The sequence below is a fragment of the Halichoeres trimaculatus genome, unplaced genomic scaffold (assembly GCF_033239565.1).
Source record: "Halichoeres trimaculatus isolate MK-OKI-2021-1 unplaced genomic scaffold, fHalTri1.1 fHalTri1_scaffold_7, whole genome shotgun sequence".
NCBI lineage: Eukaryota > Metazoa > Chordata > Actinopteri > Labriformes > Labridae > Halichoeres > Halichoeres trimaculatus.
In genome coordinates, this window is record NW_027437185.1 from 17,522,581 (window position 1) to 17,543,162 (window position 20,582).

General features: G+C 39.8%; 2 protein-coding genes across 4 annotated transcripts in view; one reads left to right on the forward strand and one right to left on the reverse strand.

The window, feature by feature from the left end:
- The window catches only part of LOC141793011 (uncharacterized), a 224,007-nt gene that overhangs the window by 11,523 nt on the left and 191,902 nt on the right, over window positions 1-20,582 (forward strand). The window contains exons 3-4 of the mRNA XM_074673297.1: window positions 7,666-7,731; window positions 13,351-13,414. The gene's annotated coding sequence lies outside the window, so the exon portion shown is untranslated. The remainder of the gene's footprint in view (window positions 1-7,665; window positions 7,732-13,350; window positions 13,415-20,582) is intronic.
- Window positions 1-20,582, reverse strand: part of frmpd3 (FERM and PDZ domain containing 3) — a 116,074-nt gene that overhangs the window by 11,397 nt on the left and 84,095 nt on the right. For 2 of the 3 annotated variants that reach the window (XM_074673293.1, XM_074673292.1), the window contains exons 3-9: window positions 10,140-10,252; window positions 9,894-10,048; window positions 9,646-9,748; window positions 9,293-9,338; window positions 8,504-8,608; window positions 5,425-5,532; window positions 1,473-1,604 (exon numbers count right to left, since the gene is read on the reverse strand). In XM_074673293.1, the coding sequence (XP_074529394.1) occupies window positions 1,473-1,604; window positions 5,425-5,532; window positions 8,504-8,608; window positions 9,293-9,338; window positions 9,646-9,748; window positions 9,894-10,048; window positions 10,140-10,180 (690 nt within the window). In that variant the 5' untranslated portion in view covers window positions 10,181-10,252. Of the gene's footprint in view, window positions 1-1,472; window positions 1,605-5,424; window positions 5,533-8,503; window positions 8,609-9,292; window positions 9,339-9,645; window positions 9,749-9,893; window positions 10,049-10,139; window positions 10,253-20,582 lie in introns of those variants that run through there. The other variant, XM_074673294.1, reaches the window with a different exon arrangement.

A 20,582-nucleotide genomic window follows, 5' to 3' on the forward strand; every position in this document is an offset into this window, starting at 1 on the left:
CATCAGACAGCAAAAGATAACAAAAATATAATATTGTAACATATGATATATGTGTTTTTATCTCCAGTGAAATGTTTTCAATGACGATACCTGTTGTGATGTCATGACAGTTTTTTTGTCTTTACAACACAAGTGTTTCAGTGCCAATGTTTGTTTTTCCAAACAAAATTTCATTATCAGTATTAAATAGTGAAGTCATTTTTTTGCACCAATACATCTTTTGGTCTTGACATATGAAGAAGTGCAAAGCACAGTAGTTCCTGGAGTGTCTGTTCGCTGCTAGAGCTCAAGAGATTTTAATAACTCCCTTTAAATGCTAATTTATACAGAAGACACAGAAATGTTTACTTCCAGGTTTGAGGGGAAAAAAAGGTTTTCAGAATCAGAATCAGAATCAGAATCACCTTTATTGGCCAAGTATTTACAAGAATACAAGGAACTTGACCCCGGTTTAAACTGCACTCTCTCAGTACAAACGTGGATAGAATTACAAGAGTAGAAAAATAGAGTTTAAGTAGTAGAAAAAGAATAATAATTATTACAATATTAAATAAAGAACTCTGCACAGAGTAAATACAAAAATATATACACAATTTAAGTTAGGAAAAATAGTGCACTGAATAAATGTCATAAAAAAATGTGCAACTTGCAACAGGGAATGGAAGATGGATGTGCAATAGAAACAGAAACAGAGAGACTGTGGCTGTACATGAGGTATATGAGTTTTTTTTAAAGCAGGTTAAGTGTTCATCAGTTTTGGTCTGTGTTACCCATTTCTCCCTACTTAAACATTTTATGGATGATGATTTCATTCTTTCTTTTTGTCTTTTACAACTTATCCTTTTATGAGGTATTAAGGTTTTCAGTTTTGTGTAATTAGGCGTTATGAGGGCGTGCAACTTTGCTGACAGGCTGGTGCAATGAAACGGTCTATGGGAGGTCAGAAGCTTGCTTCAACCCCAAGTGTCTGTCTTTACCATAGACTGTATAAGATAAGATAAGACATACTTTATTAATCCCCGGAGGGAAATTCATGATATAGATATAGGATAGTCTCTGTGACATCACCCGATGATACAGAGTCATGAACCCAGTTGATGGCAGGAGCCATATTGGAAATGCTGACTCAAGAGGCGGGATTTGAGCCTCCTTACTAACAGCTATAGGGCACCAGACCTGTCAGTTATGTCAGCTGTGCCTGATTGGACAAACTTTTAGCTCTTCTGCATAGGCTTCATTTTTTTTAAACAGGATGTTGCTCCTTGGCCGTTTTTAGGTGTGTGAAGGTTAGGCTGAGTCAGCATTTCAAACAGCGGCGTTACAGCCTCTTCAAAAACCAGTGAGTGACATCTTTGAGAGTTTGCCACATGTATTTGTGACAATATTCATAATAGCTTATTCCTCCCACAGAACCTAGTTCTGTTTTTGCATAATTTAAGAATTATTTTTCTGTTTTAGTTTAAGAGTCTTACATGTGTCAAAGGCTGGTTCTCCTGCAGAAGCTGCAACCTCTGGTTCTGGTCCAGACCGCCTGCCTCCAGCACCAAGGCAAAATGCTCAATGTAGCGCAGTGAGAGGCGGTCCTGCAGGGAGGACATCACGTCCTGAAAGAAACAGATGTGGAAGCAAATCAGAGCAGGGCTGGAGTTTCACTTTCAGAAAGTCATTAGGCAAAATGAGAACAATAAATTAAAAAAAAAAACATCGCTCTTAGGACTCTGTGTGTTGAGGAACTGACTAAAAACTGTCACTGGATATCGACAAATATCACTTCTAGCATACTTCATGCACCATCTCTACAGTCCTGTTCCAAGATTCAGGCCCTGTATTGTTTGGACACATTTGTGCACAGTCAGGATACTGCAAAAATATGTTTGATTTATGGAGGGTGTTTTCACCTTGATTTAGTTCATATTAATGCTGTGTTGTGTCAAACTGCTGTACTTTGGATTGGTTTAGGATGATCTCAAGGACATCTGATCTGTCATTCTGTGCATGGAGAAATTTCATTGACGTTCTTCTATTCTGCACACTGACAGCATCCTATCAAATCGACCACGTTGTGTGCTGGGAAAACTTTTCTCCTGTGCAGATTAGTATCTATAAATGATGTAGACCTTAAATCTTAAAAAACAGAGAGACCTCTGTGTGGTGATATTTACAGTTTATCAAATCTTTCCAATAGCCTGTGCCTGAGGAGAACATTACATCCCAGTCCTCTGCTTTATCTGAAGCATCTACATTCAAAGGGATTTCGGTGTGTTATATGATGTTGTTTGTCTGGCAGTCTCAGTTTAAGGCTCATTAAGAGCTGTATGAATCCACACTAATGGTTTGCTCTCCACAGACAATCTAATTGAGACCCATTGATGTAACCCCGGCACCCACTGTCAGTGAAAAAAACAGCTTAGCAGTTTTAGTCACATTGACCTGTGTGGTTTTGATTAAATGATGCCGAGGGAGGCCACGCAATTAAGTGAAGGAGTTACAGAACACTCAAGATTTTCTTGAACTAAAGCAAGAGATCTTCTTCAGACGACAGACGGTCTAATGGGTGCACAACTGGGCATCCTTTTGTGCCACTGATTTAATCCCAGGCATTGTTTTATTGATCTGGACCTTCTTATTATGGTGAAAACTATTTAATTAGGCTGACAGGAAAGAGCTTCCTCCATCGGTCCTTTAAAGTGCTGGTGTGATCTTCCTCTTCTCTTTTGCTCTCCCTCCATGACAGAGCAGAGATTTGAGAAATCTAATAGTGTCTGTTTAATGAGTCTGCTTGAAGATGTCAGACTCATTCTGGGGCCTGGTGGAGAGACAGAGATGGCTGCTGCCTGGTTCATGTGTTGCTATATATCCTCAGTCATTTCAACTGAGATGTAAAAGTTTAAAAACTGATTACTTATGGGATATATGTCTAACTAGAAATTACTTTGAAGTATGCTTCAAGGGATAATGGTAACATTTAGCTCAGTGTATTGTAAGCCTCTGTTATGTGTTGGTATTGACCTTTTGCAGTCACGTGTTTACGATGACATCACTCACTACAGTGGATTGCAGACAAGCTGGACATGCGAGGAGAAACTTAAAAAGGCCAGTGGTATTACCCAGTTTATGTACGACTGCTATACTTCGCTGTTGTGTGAAGCGTATGGCATGCAATGTTTGCTTTAATTAAAAGATTCAAGGGAGCACAAAGACACATGGCGATAAGGTTTGAAACCTAACATCAAGTAAAAGTTGTAGTAGTCGGCCATATGTAATGGAATTGTCAGCGCTCCAGCATCTCTGTAGGCTAACGTGACAACAAGTAAACACCATCAGTTTGTAAGAAGTTTGTATCGTTGAGCGATATATCAGGATTTTTTGTTTGGCAATATCAAAGTCAGGATTCTTTGTCGATTTTTTTTTTTCCAAATTCATCACTTCAGTCTTTGTTTATAAACTGGGTTGGAAAAAAGTTACCACTTTTCTCCAGCAGAGGGGGAAATGTTTCTCTCTGACTCATGTGATGTGTATTTTATGGGGACATATGGCTCCTGTTATAGTCTGTAGACATTATCATCATCATTTAGCTTTTTCAGGTGGTCTGGCCTTAAAAAAAAAAGCAAACTAAAAAGCAAACTAAAAATCCGTAAAAGCGTAAATATCCAAGAATGGCTATTTAATTTGAATCGGCACCCCAAAAATCTTAATAAAGTTGAATCGCAAGAACAGCATATCGTCCCAGCGCTGTAGTTTTGTAGCTGTTTATATTTAGCGCAGCTGACAGTCCGGTGCTCTAAGACATGTCTGTAATGTGTACCGTTAGTAATTCCTGGTAAGCTATATCCTGCCAGTCATCTACCAAGCAGAGTTAACGTAACCTCACTCTTCATTTTATTGATAGACTCTCAAGTTTGAACAGACCACTGCAGAATAACTGCTGACTGCGGGTTGGAATGAACATTATCACAAACAGTTTAGCCCCCGTTTTAGCCTTAAGCTTGGGCTATGCCACTGTTCTGTTCAGCTTTCTTCTGCTCTTCCGTCCTTTTTCTGTCTGACAGTTAGTTTCCAGTGTCCACCATCACTACAAAATTAATCACAGTAATCGTTTGTAGCAGAGAAAAACACAGAAATCTGTGTTTTATCTCTTGTTGCCTCTAAACTTCGTCAGCTAGCGTGGTGTTGTCATAGAGACCTAGACATGCCGTAAATCCGGTCCTGGTTGGTCGGACCTGGAAGCTAAGAAGTAGCAATTGAAAATTACCTGTAACTAGCAATAATGACGCTGATAGTCTCATTTTAAATTGTGGGTTACAATGAGGCATATATCTAAAAGAGACTTTTTCAACATCACTTAGAAACTCCTCACAGCCCCTTTAAATTTGAGAAATTTTCCTTGGTTGTTACTCAACGGTTCAATTGCTGTAGAAAAATTAATTCATTAAAAAAAAAAATTAAACTGAACACAGCTAACTTTGTTTGCAAGTTTTCAAGATACAGCTTTGGACATAACCTTTCTTTTTCAAATCTGAAAGACTTCAGGTTGGAAAATTTAGATTTTTGCCCTTCATTGTGTTACCTTTGACTTTGAAAATAATTCACAGAAATAACACTGTATGATATCTGTATAACCCTTAAGTAGTAAAAGTAAAAGGCACCGCCTCCCCTGGAAGTCAAGTTCACTTTTTTTTTCCATATAGCCCCAGATCACAGCAGAAGTAATTTAAAGTTACCTCGCCCAAAAGCCAGGTCTATACCTTGTTTTTTTATTTAACAGACTAAATAGCCCGATGCTGCCCCCAAAGCAGCAGCCCCTCCAAGGCTGTGAACCTGAAGAAAACACTAATACTTAATAATGATATATTTTAATCATAGAGTGCTTTTCAAAAACTCAAAAATGCTTTAAATGTAAAAAAATAATAATAATAAAGCGCAAGTTAAAAACATATATACAAAATGAAAAAAAAAAATCAAAAAACAAGCATAGAGGAGCATTACATAAAATAACATCAACAACTTGATGCTGCTCGTTATGTCAGTCCTTTTTTCCGCACAGATGCAAAAAGATACTGACTAGAGCAGAGAGTAAACATAAAACATAAAAGATTAACTAAAATGCACCATCAAAATTTGTTTTATCGTTAAAAGTCTTATTGGGAGCTTTTTACTGGTTATCCAATCTACTAAACATAATGCTAAAGCTGCTAAACAGCCCATAACAGTAAGTGAGACTACCAGGACTTGTTCTGGTTATTCTCCAAAGTTATTTTAATGCCTGCCTCTGCTACCACTGGGTTAATGTCAGACATAAGGAATTTACAGCGAGCAGTGCATTTATAATTCTTAATTGTTGACACATCCGACTGTCCACCGAGGTCACCAACATCACCATAAACAGAAAGCTCCTCAATGAGAATGTATGACATTTTTACATACCCTAACAGTGGTACGGCTATCAAATGTAAAGGACTTAATCTGTCCATTCTCCAAGAACACCTTCAACACATTTGGTATGAGTAGCAGGGAGTCGTCCTTGAGCATTGTCTGAAAGAGACAGAGAAAGAAAACAGCTTTGTTTAACTGATGGAAAATGTCTAAAGAAGGTAATCTGAAGTTATTTGTGCAACAAAAACACAACTGGCAGTAGGAGTGGGCCTCTGCTTTGCTAATTAGACAAAGAAAGGTTGTGAAGAAGTAGAAGGTCATTTTCGAGCAGTGCTAAGGAACAAAGATGTCTTATGATACACAATAAAAAGACACTTGAAGAGGACTTGTGCGCCTTAGATGAATTGTACCTGGATCAAAGCAGGCTTCATTCAATTTGCTCAGTGTAGTTATTCAATATGTGTGTCATGCAAAAGGAAATTGGATGGTGGGGCTGAATGTTTTGAAGGAGGAGAGTCCTAATTCAAGGTTACAGCCTTCAGCCAAAGCACTTGTCAGAAGAAAAGTTATGATATGTGGTTGAGTTCATTCTTGCACAGATATGATGTGACGGGCATTCTCCTCTTCCCGTCACTCTTCTTTCACTCATCTCCCCCACCCTGTTTTTTTTTTTTTCCTCACAAAGGCTTTTTGAGAAAATGACTCAGTTCTCATTATGCAGTTTCAAAGAACACAGCTGTGATTAGAGAGAGAGCAGATACTGTAATATAATAAGATGGACCTGGGGGGATAAATGTGACATGTGTCAAGGATGTGGAGGAAAACAGCCTGTAGTCCAAATCTAATCAGCCATCGTGTAGGGCCAAAACTAAATCAGTCCTTATCTTTTCTCTGTTTTTCCTGTATTTCTTTCTTTTTTTGGTAAGATGATGAGATTTGTGAGAACACTAGGCAGACATTATTTGTGACAGTAAAAGGATGTGGATTCATTGCAACAATTTGTTTCAGAAAATGCATTTAGTTGAAATGGAGGGCTGTGTCCACAGCAGATGCCCGGCAGTCTGCTTTTGGAGAACTTAAGTATTCAGAAGGCTAAACAAGCTGTTCGTCTACGCAGACTGGAAGCCCCTAAAGCCTGAGTTATGAGTTAGCAGATCTGTCTCCATACTGTGGGATTAAAGGAAGGGTGAAAAAAGGAAGACATAAAAAGGTCCATAACTTTCTGATCCAAGCCACTACCTTTGCTCTTATTCAGGAGGCAGAACTTGAGACAAATTTGAACACCAGACTAGGTGTCCAACACGATAACCTTTCTAATGATCAATAGCAGACTGTAGCTTCAAATCACCAGAGACTGAGAGTAATAGATGTGGTGCCATGGGTTGGGTGGCTGAAACATTTGATCATTACCAATCATATTATCCCCCTCTTGTCTTTGCTTCAGAAGTGCCGTATGTTCTGCGCCCTGAGCGCTAACCTATTGGATTCACAACTCCAGAGCTGCAGCAGAGAAAAAGATCAACTTAGTTAGATTGAGGATCCAGCCTCCAAAAGTTTTCCTCAGTTTTCCTCAGATAGTGGAGACTATCTTTTGGTTTACCAGAAGTCTGACTTCATGTTTGTTGAAGGGGTTCTCTCAGGGTGTGATTTGGGTGATGATGACTTGAATTACTACCGAGCAAAAGTGAAAGGTAAAGACAGTTTGTAATGAAAAGCCAGCGGAAACCTCTTGTTGTCCTCCTTCCTCAGTTAAGTTCAGATAAATAAAGAAAAGATAATGAAGTACTACTCACATCCTCTAACTTCTGATTCTTTGCTCTTTACTCTATCCCTATGGATCATTGATTGGCTACCAGGATCTAGAAACTCAGTGAAACTCATTGTTTTGGTTTGGTTCTCAAAAACCACAAGCAGATGTTACATCTTTTATTGACTCTTCCCTTTGCTTGGGGAAAGAAAACTGTACTTCTCAAAATAATGTTGGAGATAGAAAAAATTGTGGTGACATAGCCAATGGGATCTTTGGTAGAACTGGTTAACTAAAATATTATTAGAGCCCATAAATAAATCATTCAAGAACAAGAGACATTTCTATGGCAAAAGGTGCAACAGGCAGTGTTGAAACCTCAAAAGCACCCTCGAGGGAACCTTGAAACCAATCATTGTGTGTTTTTGTGAATTGTTTTCGATATACATGGGCTCACAGACTGATCAACTATGATGCTATCTTTTTGTTGTTTTCTTTTTAAATCCATTTTTCTTGTGCTGTTTTTCCTCTTTCTGATTGGACAGCTTGTCAAAAAGAGGAGATGTGTGAAGGGAGGCATTGACCAAGCTGCAACCTCTGTGACATGAAAGGTATGTGGAAGTGCTAAGAACTGCAGTTGTCTGCTGATTGTTGATTGTCCATTTGAGGCTGGAAGAAGTACCAAAACCTGGTATACACCAATTTTAAAAACTAGGGACCATATTCATGTCCAGACATCTTTAGAATAAGTTTAATAGATATTAAGATCACAAATGTGGCATTTCTATGTTTGGCTGCTGATGACAATTGGCTCAAAAATTCTGCAGCAGAAACCGATAGGTGATGTCACAGAGACTTTGTCCATGTCTATGGTGCTGACAGACCGGGACCACTCAACACTTTTCAAAAACTATGAAAGAGTAAAAAATAAAAATGTAATTTCTTTCTGTCTTTGCACTCCTCCTGATCTGCTATCAAATAAGTTAGTAGATAGTCTCTACACCGTGTTGCAGGTTTGCACTGCACATTGTGAAATAACACAGCCCTTTCACATGAGCGTTGTTTGTACCTGGTAGAAAGATTGGACCTCTAAAAATGTTTTTTCAAAGCTGTCTTAGTTATAGTGTGTCAGCTTTAAAGAGGTTTGGATGCCTGTGAAATGAGGTTGCTCCTGCAAGAATTCAAAAGATTCAGAGAGCAGAATTTTTCAAGGTCACAAAGCAGAACCAAAATCTTACACAAGGAAGCTCTGGAAGAAGATGAAAGACAGAGGATACTAAAAGCTTCTGTGATTGTTGTTAAAGAAGTGAGTGAGAGAAAGGGAGGGTTAGTGCATATGTTTGCATGCACGCATCTGAGAGAAACAAAACTTGTTGAACTTACTGAGTCTGGGTCGCTGATGGACACTTGCTCGGAAAAGCGCACTTTAGGAGGGTTGGTTCGCAGGCGGGCCTTTTTGGCTGCACTTATGAAGGCAGACTTAGGTGACTGAGGATAAGAAGAGAGCGAGAGAAAAACTCTTGAGTCAGCTTGAAAGAAAAAGACGTAAATGAGAGAAAAGCCCCTGTGACTGCCGGTGCTAGAGACGTGCCCAATACTGCTGCAATGCGACACAGGAAACGTAATTCATCTGCTAATAATTCATATATTTTCAAATTGTTTGGCTTTTGAGAGAAAGAACAATAAAATGTTCACCTCTTAGTGTCACAGTGTGGGCCGACTTCTGCAGAATTGCTGCAAAACTCATAAGAATCTGGGACCCTTTGATTCAGACTATGAAATTAAACTTAGAATATGAATATAAAAAATTGATCTCTAGAGCTTTAAAGTTTTGATTTTTTTCCCCAACATTCTAGATGTTTCTTGGAAAGTACTTTTTCCCTCTACATGGATGCATGTGTACAGTATCTTTGAAAAGGCTGGATGTCTAATGAAGCTGTTCTCAAAGAGGTTACCAGAAAAGGAAATTACTCTAAAGCGTGGGCCTTGCCACTGACATGAATACTAATGTACTCTACGTCTGCATTGTACTGCTGTGCACTGTTGGACCAGGATCCTGTTTGGAGTTTCTGTATGATTCAGAGTGACAGGAAAGTGTTAAGACAGATGAAGAGGGAGAGAGAAATCCCGAGGGAGAGAACATGAAAGAGAGTGAGTGTCCCATTATACTACCTGATGGGGCTGCAGCACAGTGAGAACTATAGTCTCTTTGCAGCGTCTGTGGAGAGACAAAAGAGAGTGAAGTGTGTTAGATAACGCCACGGACAGCACAGCATTTGGAGAGCTTCTGCCAGGTTTATATCTGCCATTTCCTCGCTGTCCTTCAGCTGCAAAAGCACTGACTCATCCACAGGTTCACGTTGATGTAACGCATCAGCAGCAATAAGAAACAGTTTGTTCCTTTTGATCCGCTCTCTTTACCCATGTCCTCTTTTATCCCGCTTGTTCAAAGTGTTGGTGCCCCGATCCCCTACCCCCCCTACCTCCTCCCCCTCCCACCCTCCTGGGACAGTAAAGGATGTTACCTTACAAGGTCTATGACTCTCTCTCGGGGCGCGTCGCTCACCGTCTCTTCGTTAATGGCCAAGATCTGATCTCCCGGGAGAAGTTTGCCAAAGGAGGGGCCGTCTGCAGATTGGTTTGGACACAAAACCAGAATAAAAAAGTGATGTATACAGCGTATGAGATACGTCTAATTTAGGTTCATAAAACTGACATCTATCTGATTGTACACTATACCTATTTTCTCTCTCTCAAAGTCACACACACTTACCGGCAGAGACGGAGCGTACAATGACAGGCCTCTGACTGCCTGCGATAAAGCCGAAGCCTTGAGTTGGGTGGCGCTGGATGGTGACCTGTCGAGCTGAGGCAGGACTTAGGGTACCACTGTCCATACCATCCTGGCTCTCCTCTAACATTGCAGGGCTGTAAGGCACCATGAAATACATTTATCCATCTGCATTTATAAAATACAGGGACACTGCTGAATCAAGGACATAGGCTGCACTGTTGTTACCTGTCACATGCGTTACTGTGTCCATCCTGGACCTTGGCCATCCCCTGAGAGGAGGGAGCAGCATGGGACAGGGTCTCACTGCGAAGATCGCTCTCTGCTTCGCAATCATTCACCTGCACAGGGAGAGAAAGAGGAAATGGAGTTTAAACAAACGAGAAGAGAAACACTCTTTCTTCTATCCTCTTAAATGTACTCCTGCAAGGCAGTGCTGCAGTGCTTGTTTGGAGCACGTGGTGGACCGGATTGCATGCCCTCTGGGAGCCAAGGGTTGATTGCTTGCCCCCCTCCCCCCCAGAAGTGTGAAGCACATATTAGAGAACTGCGGTCGAGCTGCCTGCACCCTTCTTGACAACCACTCATCCAGTCGACTTCACACTCGACACTACATTCCCATGAGTCACCAGCAATACCAGTGCTGCGTTAGAAGTCAATTTCATGAACAGTTTTAAGATATGTAAAGAACAGTCATGCGCACATGAACAACAAGACATGGATCCTTTCCTTGAGTGCAATATGGTGCAACTGGCATCATTCAATGGCCCAAAGCCACAACTTATTACCACCAAAAAATGAAAATGAGATGAGATGCTGCATCTCAGGAGGCTATCCTTTAATAAATTCAAATTCAAATATGGCTTAAATAGCACTAAGCATTTCCGAAATATGACTTTTATTTGTTTTATTTGAAGTTTTGAGCCAGTGGTAAAAAAATCCATTTTCTGGCTCAGGTAGGAAGTGGTCTGTGCCAAATAGTTAAAAGCTGAAACTTAAACTTATCTTTGCAGTCCCCAATTATTTGGCCAAATAAAACCATTTCAACACCTCACTTTCTTAGATCCTCAGCCACACAGGGTAGTCTGGGTGATGAACAGTTGTCATGGACATTTTTTTAGACAGAAAAGCAGACAGGGGGAGAGAGATTTAGCTCTTAAAGAGGGCATATGGTTATTGTTTAGGCTTTGTATTGTCTGTCTTGTGCCGTGTTAGTATTTATATGGTTTACAGCAAAAAACAACAACAACAACAACAAAATACTATATATATATATATATGTATATATATATATATATATATATATATATATATATATATATATATATATATATATATATATATATATATATATATATATAGAGAGAGAGAGAGAGAGAGAGAGAGAGAGAGAGAGAGAGAGAGATATGTATCCCTAAGTCCCCACACTTCTGTTTTATAATATCCTTATTTCAGAAATTTCCTTCAGACTCTTTGCTCCACAAAGCCTCTTCTAGGTATGGGTACAGAATTAGGTACTTTTATAGGTACCGACCGAATTCGGTCTAGTACTGGATACTGTTTCACGTTAAATCAAACAGTATGTTGTTTCAGTTCCTTAATGCATCCTTGACTGTGAGGAAGGGGAAGGGAAGGCAATTGTCCATGCTGGACATGAACACAGCATTTAAAGCTTATATATTGAGAAATTAACATGTAGTTGAAATAAATTAAGATTTCATTATTAAAAAAGACAAGTTATGTATTACCACATAAACACACACACAAAAGTACCAAAAATTGGTATCGTTGAGTACCGGTACCGAGTTCCAGGTACCAGGCATCGGTACCGTATCGTTTCAAATATATAAGGTACCCATCTTTACCCTCTTACCTCTAATTTTGACAGCCTTCTTGAGGCCTGTCAGGGGGCAAGCTATGGGCAGACCTTGGTGTTTGAGGCCCTTTCCTTCAACTTGTCATGAACCAGTTAGGAGGTCCTTATGTGATGACCTCATCATTTTTTGGAAGTCTCCTAAAGATCTCATGAAGACCTTGTGCTATTTTTAGAACTGACTGTTTTGAGCACTCTACAGGTTTCCACAACATGAAAATGTAGCAGTTTGTTAATTTGCTCATGCTTTGTATGGACATCCAGCATTGTTACTTTATATCCAGGTTTAGAATATGGGAAGGCACAATATGCTGTCTGTAAGAGTCAGCTGCAGTTTGAGATCGTAGCTTTTCTGATGCTGCATTGCAGCTACCTGTACAATTAAACTCAGGTGGTGATACAACAAAAAATTTAAAGATTACAGCTTTGTATGCTTGTCTTTCAAGAAGTAGGGTATGCTCTTCTAAAGAATTGTCTTCCTTAAAGAGCACAGTAATGCCTGTAGAATGGTGGCATTTTGTCTGAAAAATAATGTGAAAACCCACATTTCAGTCCCGCCTTCCTGGCTTAACAGCCATTATCAGGGACCTCTAACACAATGCATTCAAAGTCGAGTAAGTAACATGTTGAGGTCTCAGAATCTGCAAACCTTTTCTCAGTGTGAACTAAGCTGGCTGCTGCTGTGAACCACACATGCTCTTTTACAGATGCCTGTGTGGGAGGCAGTGAAAGCAAGATTACTGAAAGAGTGTGTGTGTGTGTGTTTGTGTGACACATGGGTTTCTGTGTTTGTGGCAGAAAAATGACTGAAAGGAAAAGGGTGGCAATGATTCTGTGAAGGGAAGAGAGCCAGATATTTAAGCTTATATTTGTGATCTGGGACTCTGATGATTGCTGGCTGAAGATGAGACACTGATTGAGGAAATGGGCTAAAACAGAAAGAAAGAGGGAGACAAAGAGCAGCTCTGCTCAGGATTATTTTGCAGGGCTACTCAGTCAAGAGCAAACTCCTTTCTGAGGGCCACAGGCAGAGACGAAGTGGCGGAAACACAAGGCTGACTCACATCAGTCAATAGTTTGGATTCATATTCTTGTCACTTGTTTCTGATAACAGTGGCTTATGGGGGAGCATGCCTCATTTACAGCTGCACTCGTGCATTACTGATCTCTACCTTGCGTCATGGTCTCACATGAGGTTTAATGTGTTGCTGATAGGCTCCTTATTGAACTCAGGCCATGACTAAAAATCCATTACACCACTTGTGCTTTGAATTCCAATTACACTAATCATCTAAAAAGATTCGTTTTGAATCATAATTTTTGTCTCCAATATTCAGCTGACTTTCAGAGGATCATCTGTCTGTATCAAAGGTACACAGCAGTGACAGATGATGCTGCTGCAGCTGGTTCTGCCTCTAAAGGGGATTACATGCGTTTGATTGAGAATGATTATTTTCTCCTTTGATTCTCCCAATGGATTCTGACAGTGCTCTTCACTCCCCATTTATTCTCCTTTTTTCTGTCCCTCTAATGTCTCCCCTTTCCACGATCTATCTCCCTTTGTAGGAGCTTGAAGGATGCGCTCTCTGTTGGATCTTTAAGGAGCTGCCTTCGACTAGCCATTCATCAGGTGTGTTTGTTTGTGTCATTAAAAGTGTCAGGAAGCACCTCCTCTTCAGTGCAGAGAAGCCAAGATTTGTGACATCAGAGAGTGGATGATACATCCCAGGTGTGAATAGCCTACGCCTACACTTTGTCCATTATCCACCACGCCTTAATTGTGCTCTTGATAGTCTCTGAGTGTTTTTTGGTAGATATCACACAGTTGAAGTTGCTTAGTGCCACTATCGGAGTCCCTATGAAAGCTAACATAGCAATTCTTGAATTAGAAACAGAGGGATGCGTCCTCTGGTTGCTGTCGCCCTGTGGATACCACACAGAGTTTTCCAGCACTGAATCCTTCTCTTAATTTAGAGATGAGTTCCTAGCAGTCAAAAGAAGAGTTGGGGAGGAAGTGAACAGAAGGGAGAGCGATGAAGCTATAGCCGGGGGGACACAGAGCTCACACGCCTGCAAAGATAAACAGCCATTCAGCAGAGGGGCCGACCTTTTACCGAGGGAGAACGCTGAGGAATTCTGTCAAGAAATGATCCCCAAGGGCATTGGCTAGTCTGCTCGTTGCTATGACTACTGCAGCTTGTTGAGGATCGGTTAGACGGAGGGATGGTGGGTGGATGAGAATAGTGATGTGGCTGCTTCAACTATAGCCAGACGCTCTGCATGCACCCTGTGGACACTGTTGCCAGATGCCAGCGTTACCTTGGGCTGCAGAGGTCAGGGCACCGCGTACCTTCTCTGTCATCAGAGTGCAGAAAGAACGACCTTTTACTTATCATCCTCCCCGCTTACAATCTGACAGGTTTATCATTAGCTTTGAGGAACACTGTGTTTTATACAGCAGCAGTGCTGAATAGTTTTAGTTATTAGTCAGTGAGTGAACTTTCAAAGACCTTCTTCAACAGCTACTAATTTTAAAGTGTTGGAGACTTCTGAAGTTTAAATAGCACTCAGAGTTGTCGATGAAAGTCTCACATTAGAGTCGGTAGTTTGCAGCTCTGTTGACCTGGATTAAACTTTGATGTGTGCAGTGACTAATGTTTTAAAAGCAAGTGGAAATGAGGATGATTTAAGCTTCTAGAAGCTGTTTGGTTTATTACAGACCAGCTCAAAAAAAAAAAAAACTGTAAAAGCTTCTTTCTGCCTTTCTTCTCTCTAGCTGGCTTCTGTTTGTCAATAAAGATTGGAGGGTTGAAATGTGACTGCCATGACATAGCTTCCAGATTTACACTGCCACATCTAAGACATGTACTTGGGGTCAAAAGCTTTTTGAATTTTTTAAACCAAAAAAGTGTCTTCAATATTAATCTAAGTCAACTAGAGGTGACAGTAACTAAGGTAAATGAAATATTGCCTTATCCTTCTGTTTTTTTCAAATACTTGCAGCCAAGTTTGGTCATTATTTTTAAGTTTTCTTGATCATGCAAAAGGCAAGACCATCAAAGTAGTAGATAACACATGAAACCTTTATGTTTTTTTGTGTGACAACACTATATTTAAGAAAAATTAAGAATAGGCAGGTGCATTCTTTTAAACATAACAGCTGAGGGCCTCATTCACAGAAGGACTGTGCGACATTTGCTCCCGCTGAACCTACCCAAAAAAGACGTTGGTCACAGCACACACAAAATGTGTATTGCTCCTCAAGCAGCTCTGCCTTATGTTTTATCATTGTTTTACATCCAGTTAACCCTCTGATGCACGAAATATGAGTAGAGGTTTATTCTTTAAATTTTCTTGTTCAGCTTAGGGAAAAAAAAAAAAAAAAGTTTTCCATTTTTCCATCAAATACTAGATACATTTTTTCACTAAGTTACACACATTTCCACTGTAGTGCACCTTTTGCATTCAATATTAAACAGTATGATTAATTAATTAAATGATTAAGGATTTTATGTCATTAAAAGTTATTGCTTTATTCACTTTGCAAAACATTTTATCGCATTTTAAACATTTTAAATTTGTGTTAAAAAATACACCTGGTGTTGCATGATGTCAACAATTATAATTTACTGCTTATTTGAAACGACATTTATAAAAAATATTAGAATTGGAAAACCACTCAGAAAGCACAGACCTCCACCAAGCATATTGTAATTGTCACCAACACTTTAGTCCTAGTTTATTGTTGTACTCCCTTTCAGCAGACTGTCTGCTACAATTTGGTGTTAGTTACAGGTTTGTATGATAATTTGTTACCTGACAGTGTTGAAAATTATGATGACCCAGTACATATTTCATATTCTGGATCTGAGTGTCCAGAATATTGCCAGGATCTGGATCGTACTTTGACATCTGTCAGAAATAATTTTGACCTTGTCTGGTATTGTTTTGCAAAGCAATCCAACCATTCATGGTGGAGTTATATACACATATGGTAAAAACGGCCCTATCTCACAATGATAAAGAATCCTTTAAAAAAAATCCTGGATCCAGACGGTGATCCGGATCACCTCTAAAATTTAATCACTTCTTTCTTATCCCGTTTTAACATTTCCTGATAATGTGATCAAGATCCGTTAGTTTTGAATTGTGTTTTTCAAACAAACAAACACTCCCAAAAACATGACCTCCTTGGCAGAGGTAATAATTTTATTACTTAGATGTTACTGTATGTCTTCTTTTTTTTTTTTTCTTCTAAGGCAAGGATTGACCTAGCGGAAACTCACGATCTAAGAATATAAGACAATGAGGAAGTGCTAAAATCTGCTGTTTCTCAAGTGTCCGTTTGAGGCTGGCTCTGGAAGTTCTGGAAGTAACATACACACCAAGACAAAGGAGTGGTGCAGCAGAGATCTTTAGGGCTGATACGCAGTTCAACCATAGAGACCAATGGGTGTGGAAGAAAATGACTTATAAGTAACTGTTCACTATGCGGCAGAGGGTTAATTTAGCCATGTTGCGGTTATATTGAGCGAAACAGGCTCTTTTCCATTCAGTGAGACTCATTGCTAAGTTCACTCAATCATCATTTGCCCAGTCATTGCCCTTTTTAGCAACCTACAGAAGCTGTAGCAACTGAACAGATTTTATTACCTTTTCTCTACTTCTTTTGATCTGTTTAAGTTGTTGTTCATTGTATTAAAAACAAACAAACAAACAAACAAGACCCTTACGTGTAGAGAAGGATGCTAAAAAGTTCCTTATAGCACGCACATGCCACCTACTGAAAATTAAACTGCTTCAGAACAACTCAAATCTTCCAATGCAGGAAACCTCTGAGTCTTTCTGCCTGTAAGATACTTTTTACTCCACATTGTAATTCCTTTATTGTGTATCACTTTCCACAACACAAACTAAAAACACATCTCTTCAGTGTTTCTCTCGTCTCGGTGAATTAAATTTTCATGCGCTTCATTAAATGTAATTAAAGGGAAAATTGCAGGAAATGATGAAAAACTGTTTATGCGAAGCCTGTTCAACAGTAAAAAAAAAGAAAAAGAAAAAAAAAGCTAACCAGTCAACAGGCTTTCTCACATAGAGGACATTCAGCTTGACAACACTGATTTATGCATTTTGGGCAAATGAATGCAACATTATTTTTGCTTGTGTAACAATATTCCAGCATAATTAGTTTAGCATATTCCCATATGCAGGGACTTGCAGCTTAGCCTTTTGGATGCTGCCTCTCGAATGTAGATTCTTAATTACGGTTTAATAGGAATTAAGGAGTCCATTCCAGTGACAATTAGCATGGCACTTCCACATGGCACTCTGAATTATCTGCCTGCTTACCCTGTTGATGCTTGAGGAATTTTCACTTATTTTACTGTTGCACTAATTGTTGATCTCTCTGATTAATTACGCCTGGCAAATGGCTGAATTAAAAATTATAATTTGAATCAGAGATGGGATCAACTGCAGGAACTTGGGAGTTGAGTCGTGGCTGGCTGTTATTGGAACGTTGCCTTGAAAAGCTAGACAATAGGTGAGTACAATCATGGTGATTGTTTATGACTGACTGTGATGAACAGACTCGGCTCGTCTCTCTAGCTGACTAAATTATTCATGACCAGAGGAATGCGTCTGCCTCTGCGCTGGCATTTAGTGAATCTAATAATACTTCTTATATTAGTTTTGTGAGGAGTTTGTACAGCTGTAGTTGTGTACTGCTTGGTTGATAAGTCAGTGCTGTTATTAAAAAACTGCTTTGAGTCGACTTTTTATTACTTTTGATTATGTAAGCCTAAACTTTAAATGTCAGTAGTCTTCACAGACAGCGTACTATCAAAGGTATTCAGATAGAGCACAAAGTTTTATCTAACTTTGTGAGCATGTCCAGAGTGGCCCTATGAGACAGTGTCTGTTGGTCAGTCACAACAGTAGATCAAGCAGCATAGTGTGGAATAGTGTGGATGTGCCGAATTCTGCTGTTTTTCGAGTGCCCGCTTGCTGCTGGACCCGGAAGTACGGGGAGTCACATACACACCAAGCCAAAAAAGCCAGCAGAAATAAACATATTGACAGCCTGGTACAAAATATGTCTTCCATCTGGATCGCTAATTTCACTATAGGCACACACTGTACAGGGGTTGAATTTTTTTCTAACTCTGCAGTTTAGAGGATATTGAGATTGCGAGTTCGACCAATCAGAGACACAGCTCAGCTCACGTAATTGGCTGGCTGCCCCACTTCCAATATGGCCACGCCAACCAATTTGCAACAAAAACCTGTTTCATAAACAGAGGGCTCTGGGAGATGGCGTCTATCAATTATGCAGTCTATGCAGTAGACACAGAGTGTAGACACACCTACTTCCAAGGCGTATTTAGAGCAGGAGCTCAAACTCACGGCATGGGAACCAGATATGGTCCTTCATGCATTTCATACTGCCCACCACTTGAAATTAATCTATACTGAATTCCGCTGCGTTCATGGCTCAGTCGGCTGTAGGGAAGAAATATCCGATTTCCAAGTTGACCCTGGATGCTGCATAATCACCCCGTGAACCAAAGCAAAAAACAAACATTTGGCATGCTGCCAACATCCTCAGAACATTGTTAAAGCAAGATGTATCTTTCAAAGGCCAAAAGAAAAGTTGATGTCAAGCTCAGAGCATTCCAGGACAAGTAGGAGAATTATTGTTTTTTAAGAGTTTTAGGGGGATTACACCTGTTTCTTATGTGGCAAGAAAGTACCTGTTCTTAAAGAGTATAACCTCACGCAGAATCATTCAACTAAGGCAGAGCATTATGGAAAGTACCACTGGACTGGACTCAACAAGCTGCACAGCTAAAGAAAGAGCTGTCAACACAACAAAATGTGTTCCAGAGAGCGATGTCCATCTTTAAGCCATAACCAGGGAGTGTCTGACATCAAGCATTTGGCAAGAAAAGCAGAATATGACAGTAACATTGTTACATTGTGTTTTTTGGGAAAGTTACTTTAAAACATTTTCTTGCATGGAGACTTCTACTGTGTCCAGTAACACAGTAACACTTTGTGCAACAAAGTCTGTTTTTCGCTATCCTGCTAACAAGCTCTAAAGTAGTTCAGCTCACAGTGGCATTGAAAGTTGTGAGGGAGGGATGAACCCTCTGCCTGCAAACAATCAGAGGTGTCAAGTAACTAAGTAAAAATACTTTGTTACCTTACTTAACTAAAAATTTTGGGTATCTATACTTTACTTTACTTTTTTACTTCCACTCCTTACATTATCAGGCAAATATATGTACTTTCTACTCTACACATTTCAAAAATAGCCTTGCTACTCCTGTTTCACTCCAGCTTGTCATCATACAAAAAGACACACTCAAAAAAACCCGAAAAACCTCTCCTAAAATCGCTGAAACCGCATCATCCAGAAAGAGTCAATTTGATTGTGGATAGAAGAGATGTATAAACATCATACCTTCCCGACACCCCACCTGCACATGACACAAATCGCGCCAAGGCAAGGACATAACAGACGTATGTAGCATAGGATGAAGATGAAGATGTCCGTGGCAGAAACTCAGGAGGGGGAGTGAACTGTAGCCCCCTGTGGCACAGCCGAAGCTTTTGACCTGAAATGCATTTTACCCCCCTTTAAGTTACTTAACTTTTATACTTTAAGTAATTTTGAAACCAGTACTTTTACACTTCAAGTAAAGTAAAAAGCTTGAGTTGATACTTCAACTTCTACAAAAGTCTTTTTAAATCCTAGTGTCTATACTTCTACTTGTGTAATGAATGTGAATACTTTTGACACCTCTGCAAACAATACACTGACACTCACACCAGCTCCTTCTGCTGCCAGATTGAGGAGTCTTGTCCATCAAACCATTGCTAAAAAGGTTTATTTACTTTACCAATGTCTTTCTGGCATCCTTTGTGCATTGAGGCAGCAGCTTTACACTTTGAGCGCCAACTTGAGGCTAACATAATGTAGCACAGTAAGATAACTGCATTTCAAAATGATGTAAAGGTTGCACTGTTACCCAGGCAGCAGCCAACTTTTTAAATGACAAAAGGTGTTAAAAATACATCATAAACATCAAATTTTCCAGTCACACTGTGTCTTAGTCCAGCATCATGGAGCGACAGGCCTGGCTGTACACTGTGTTTTTTTCCCAGGATTTCTCTCCCACAAAGTATGTTTGACAAAGGTTGCTGTCTCACACTGACTCAGCCCCTCTAACACAAACAAACTGTCTATTGTAGTAACAAGCAATCTGAGTCACAAAATGTAAAAGCTGCATCATTAAAATAAAGATTTTTGGGCCTGTGAATTTCCCTTTGTGGTGACAAGGTGCTAAAAGTCTCTTTGGGAACTGCAATCAATCAGAGCAATGGTGTTTTCTTTAAAGCCTGAGAGAGGCCAAAGGCTTAGGGATGAATTACCTAAATTGGATTATAGCCAGTCATTAAATGGGAAATATCATTGGTGGGTGGAGATATGGGCTTATGCGGTGACTTGCACAGTCATTCCAGTAAAAGTCATCATTAGATCAGCTGCAGTATCCTGTGGGGAAAGAAGTCCACCACGGTCCAAATGACAAATACAAGTGTGAAAGACGTTTGAAGGCCCAGTAAGTCATGTGGACGGATAATACTTTTGTTTTATGGACGACACAACTTCAGACAAATCAAACACACACACACATGGACGAGGATTGGGCTGACAGCAGAACATTTCTGGTGTTTTCTTGTCTCAAGTTATACTCTCTCCTTTAAGAAAAACTGAATAGAGAAAAACTGCA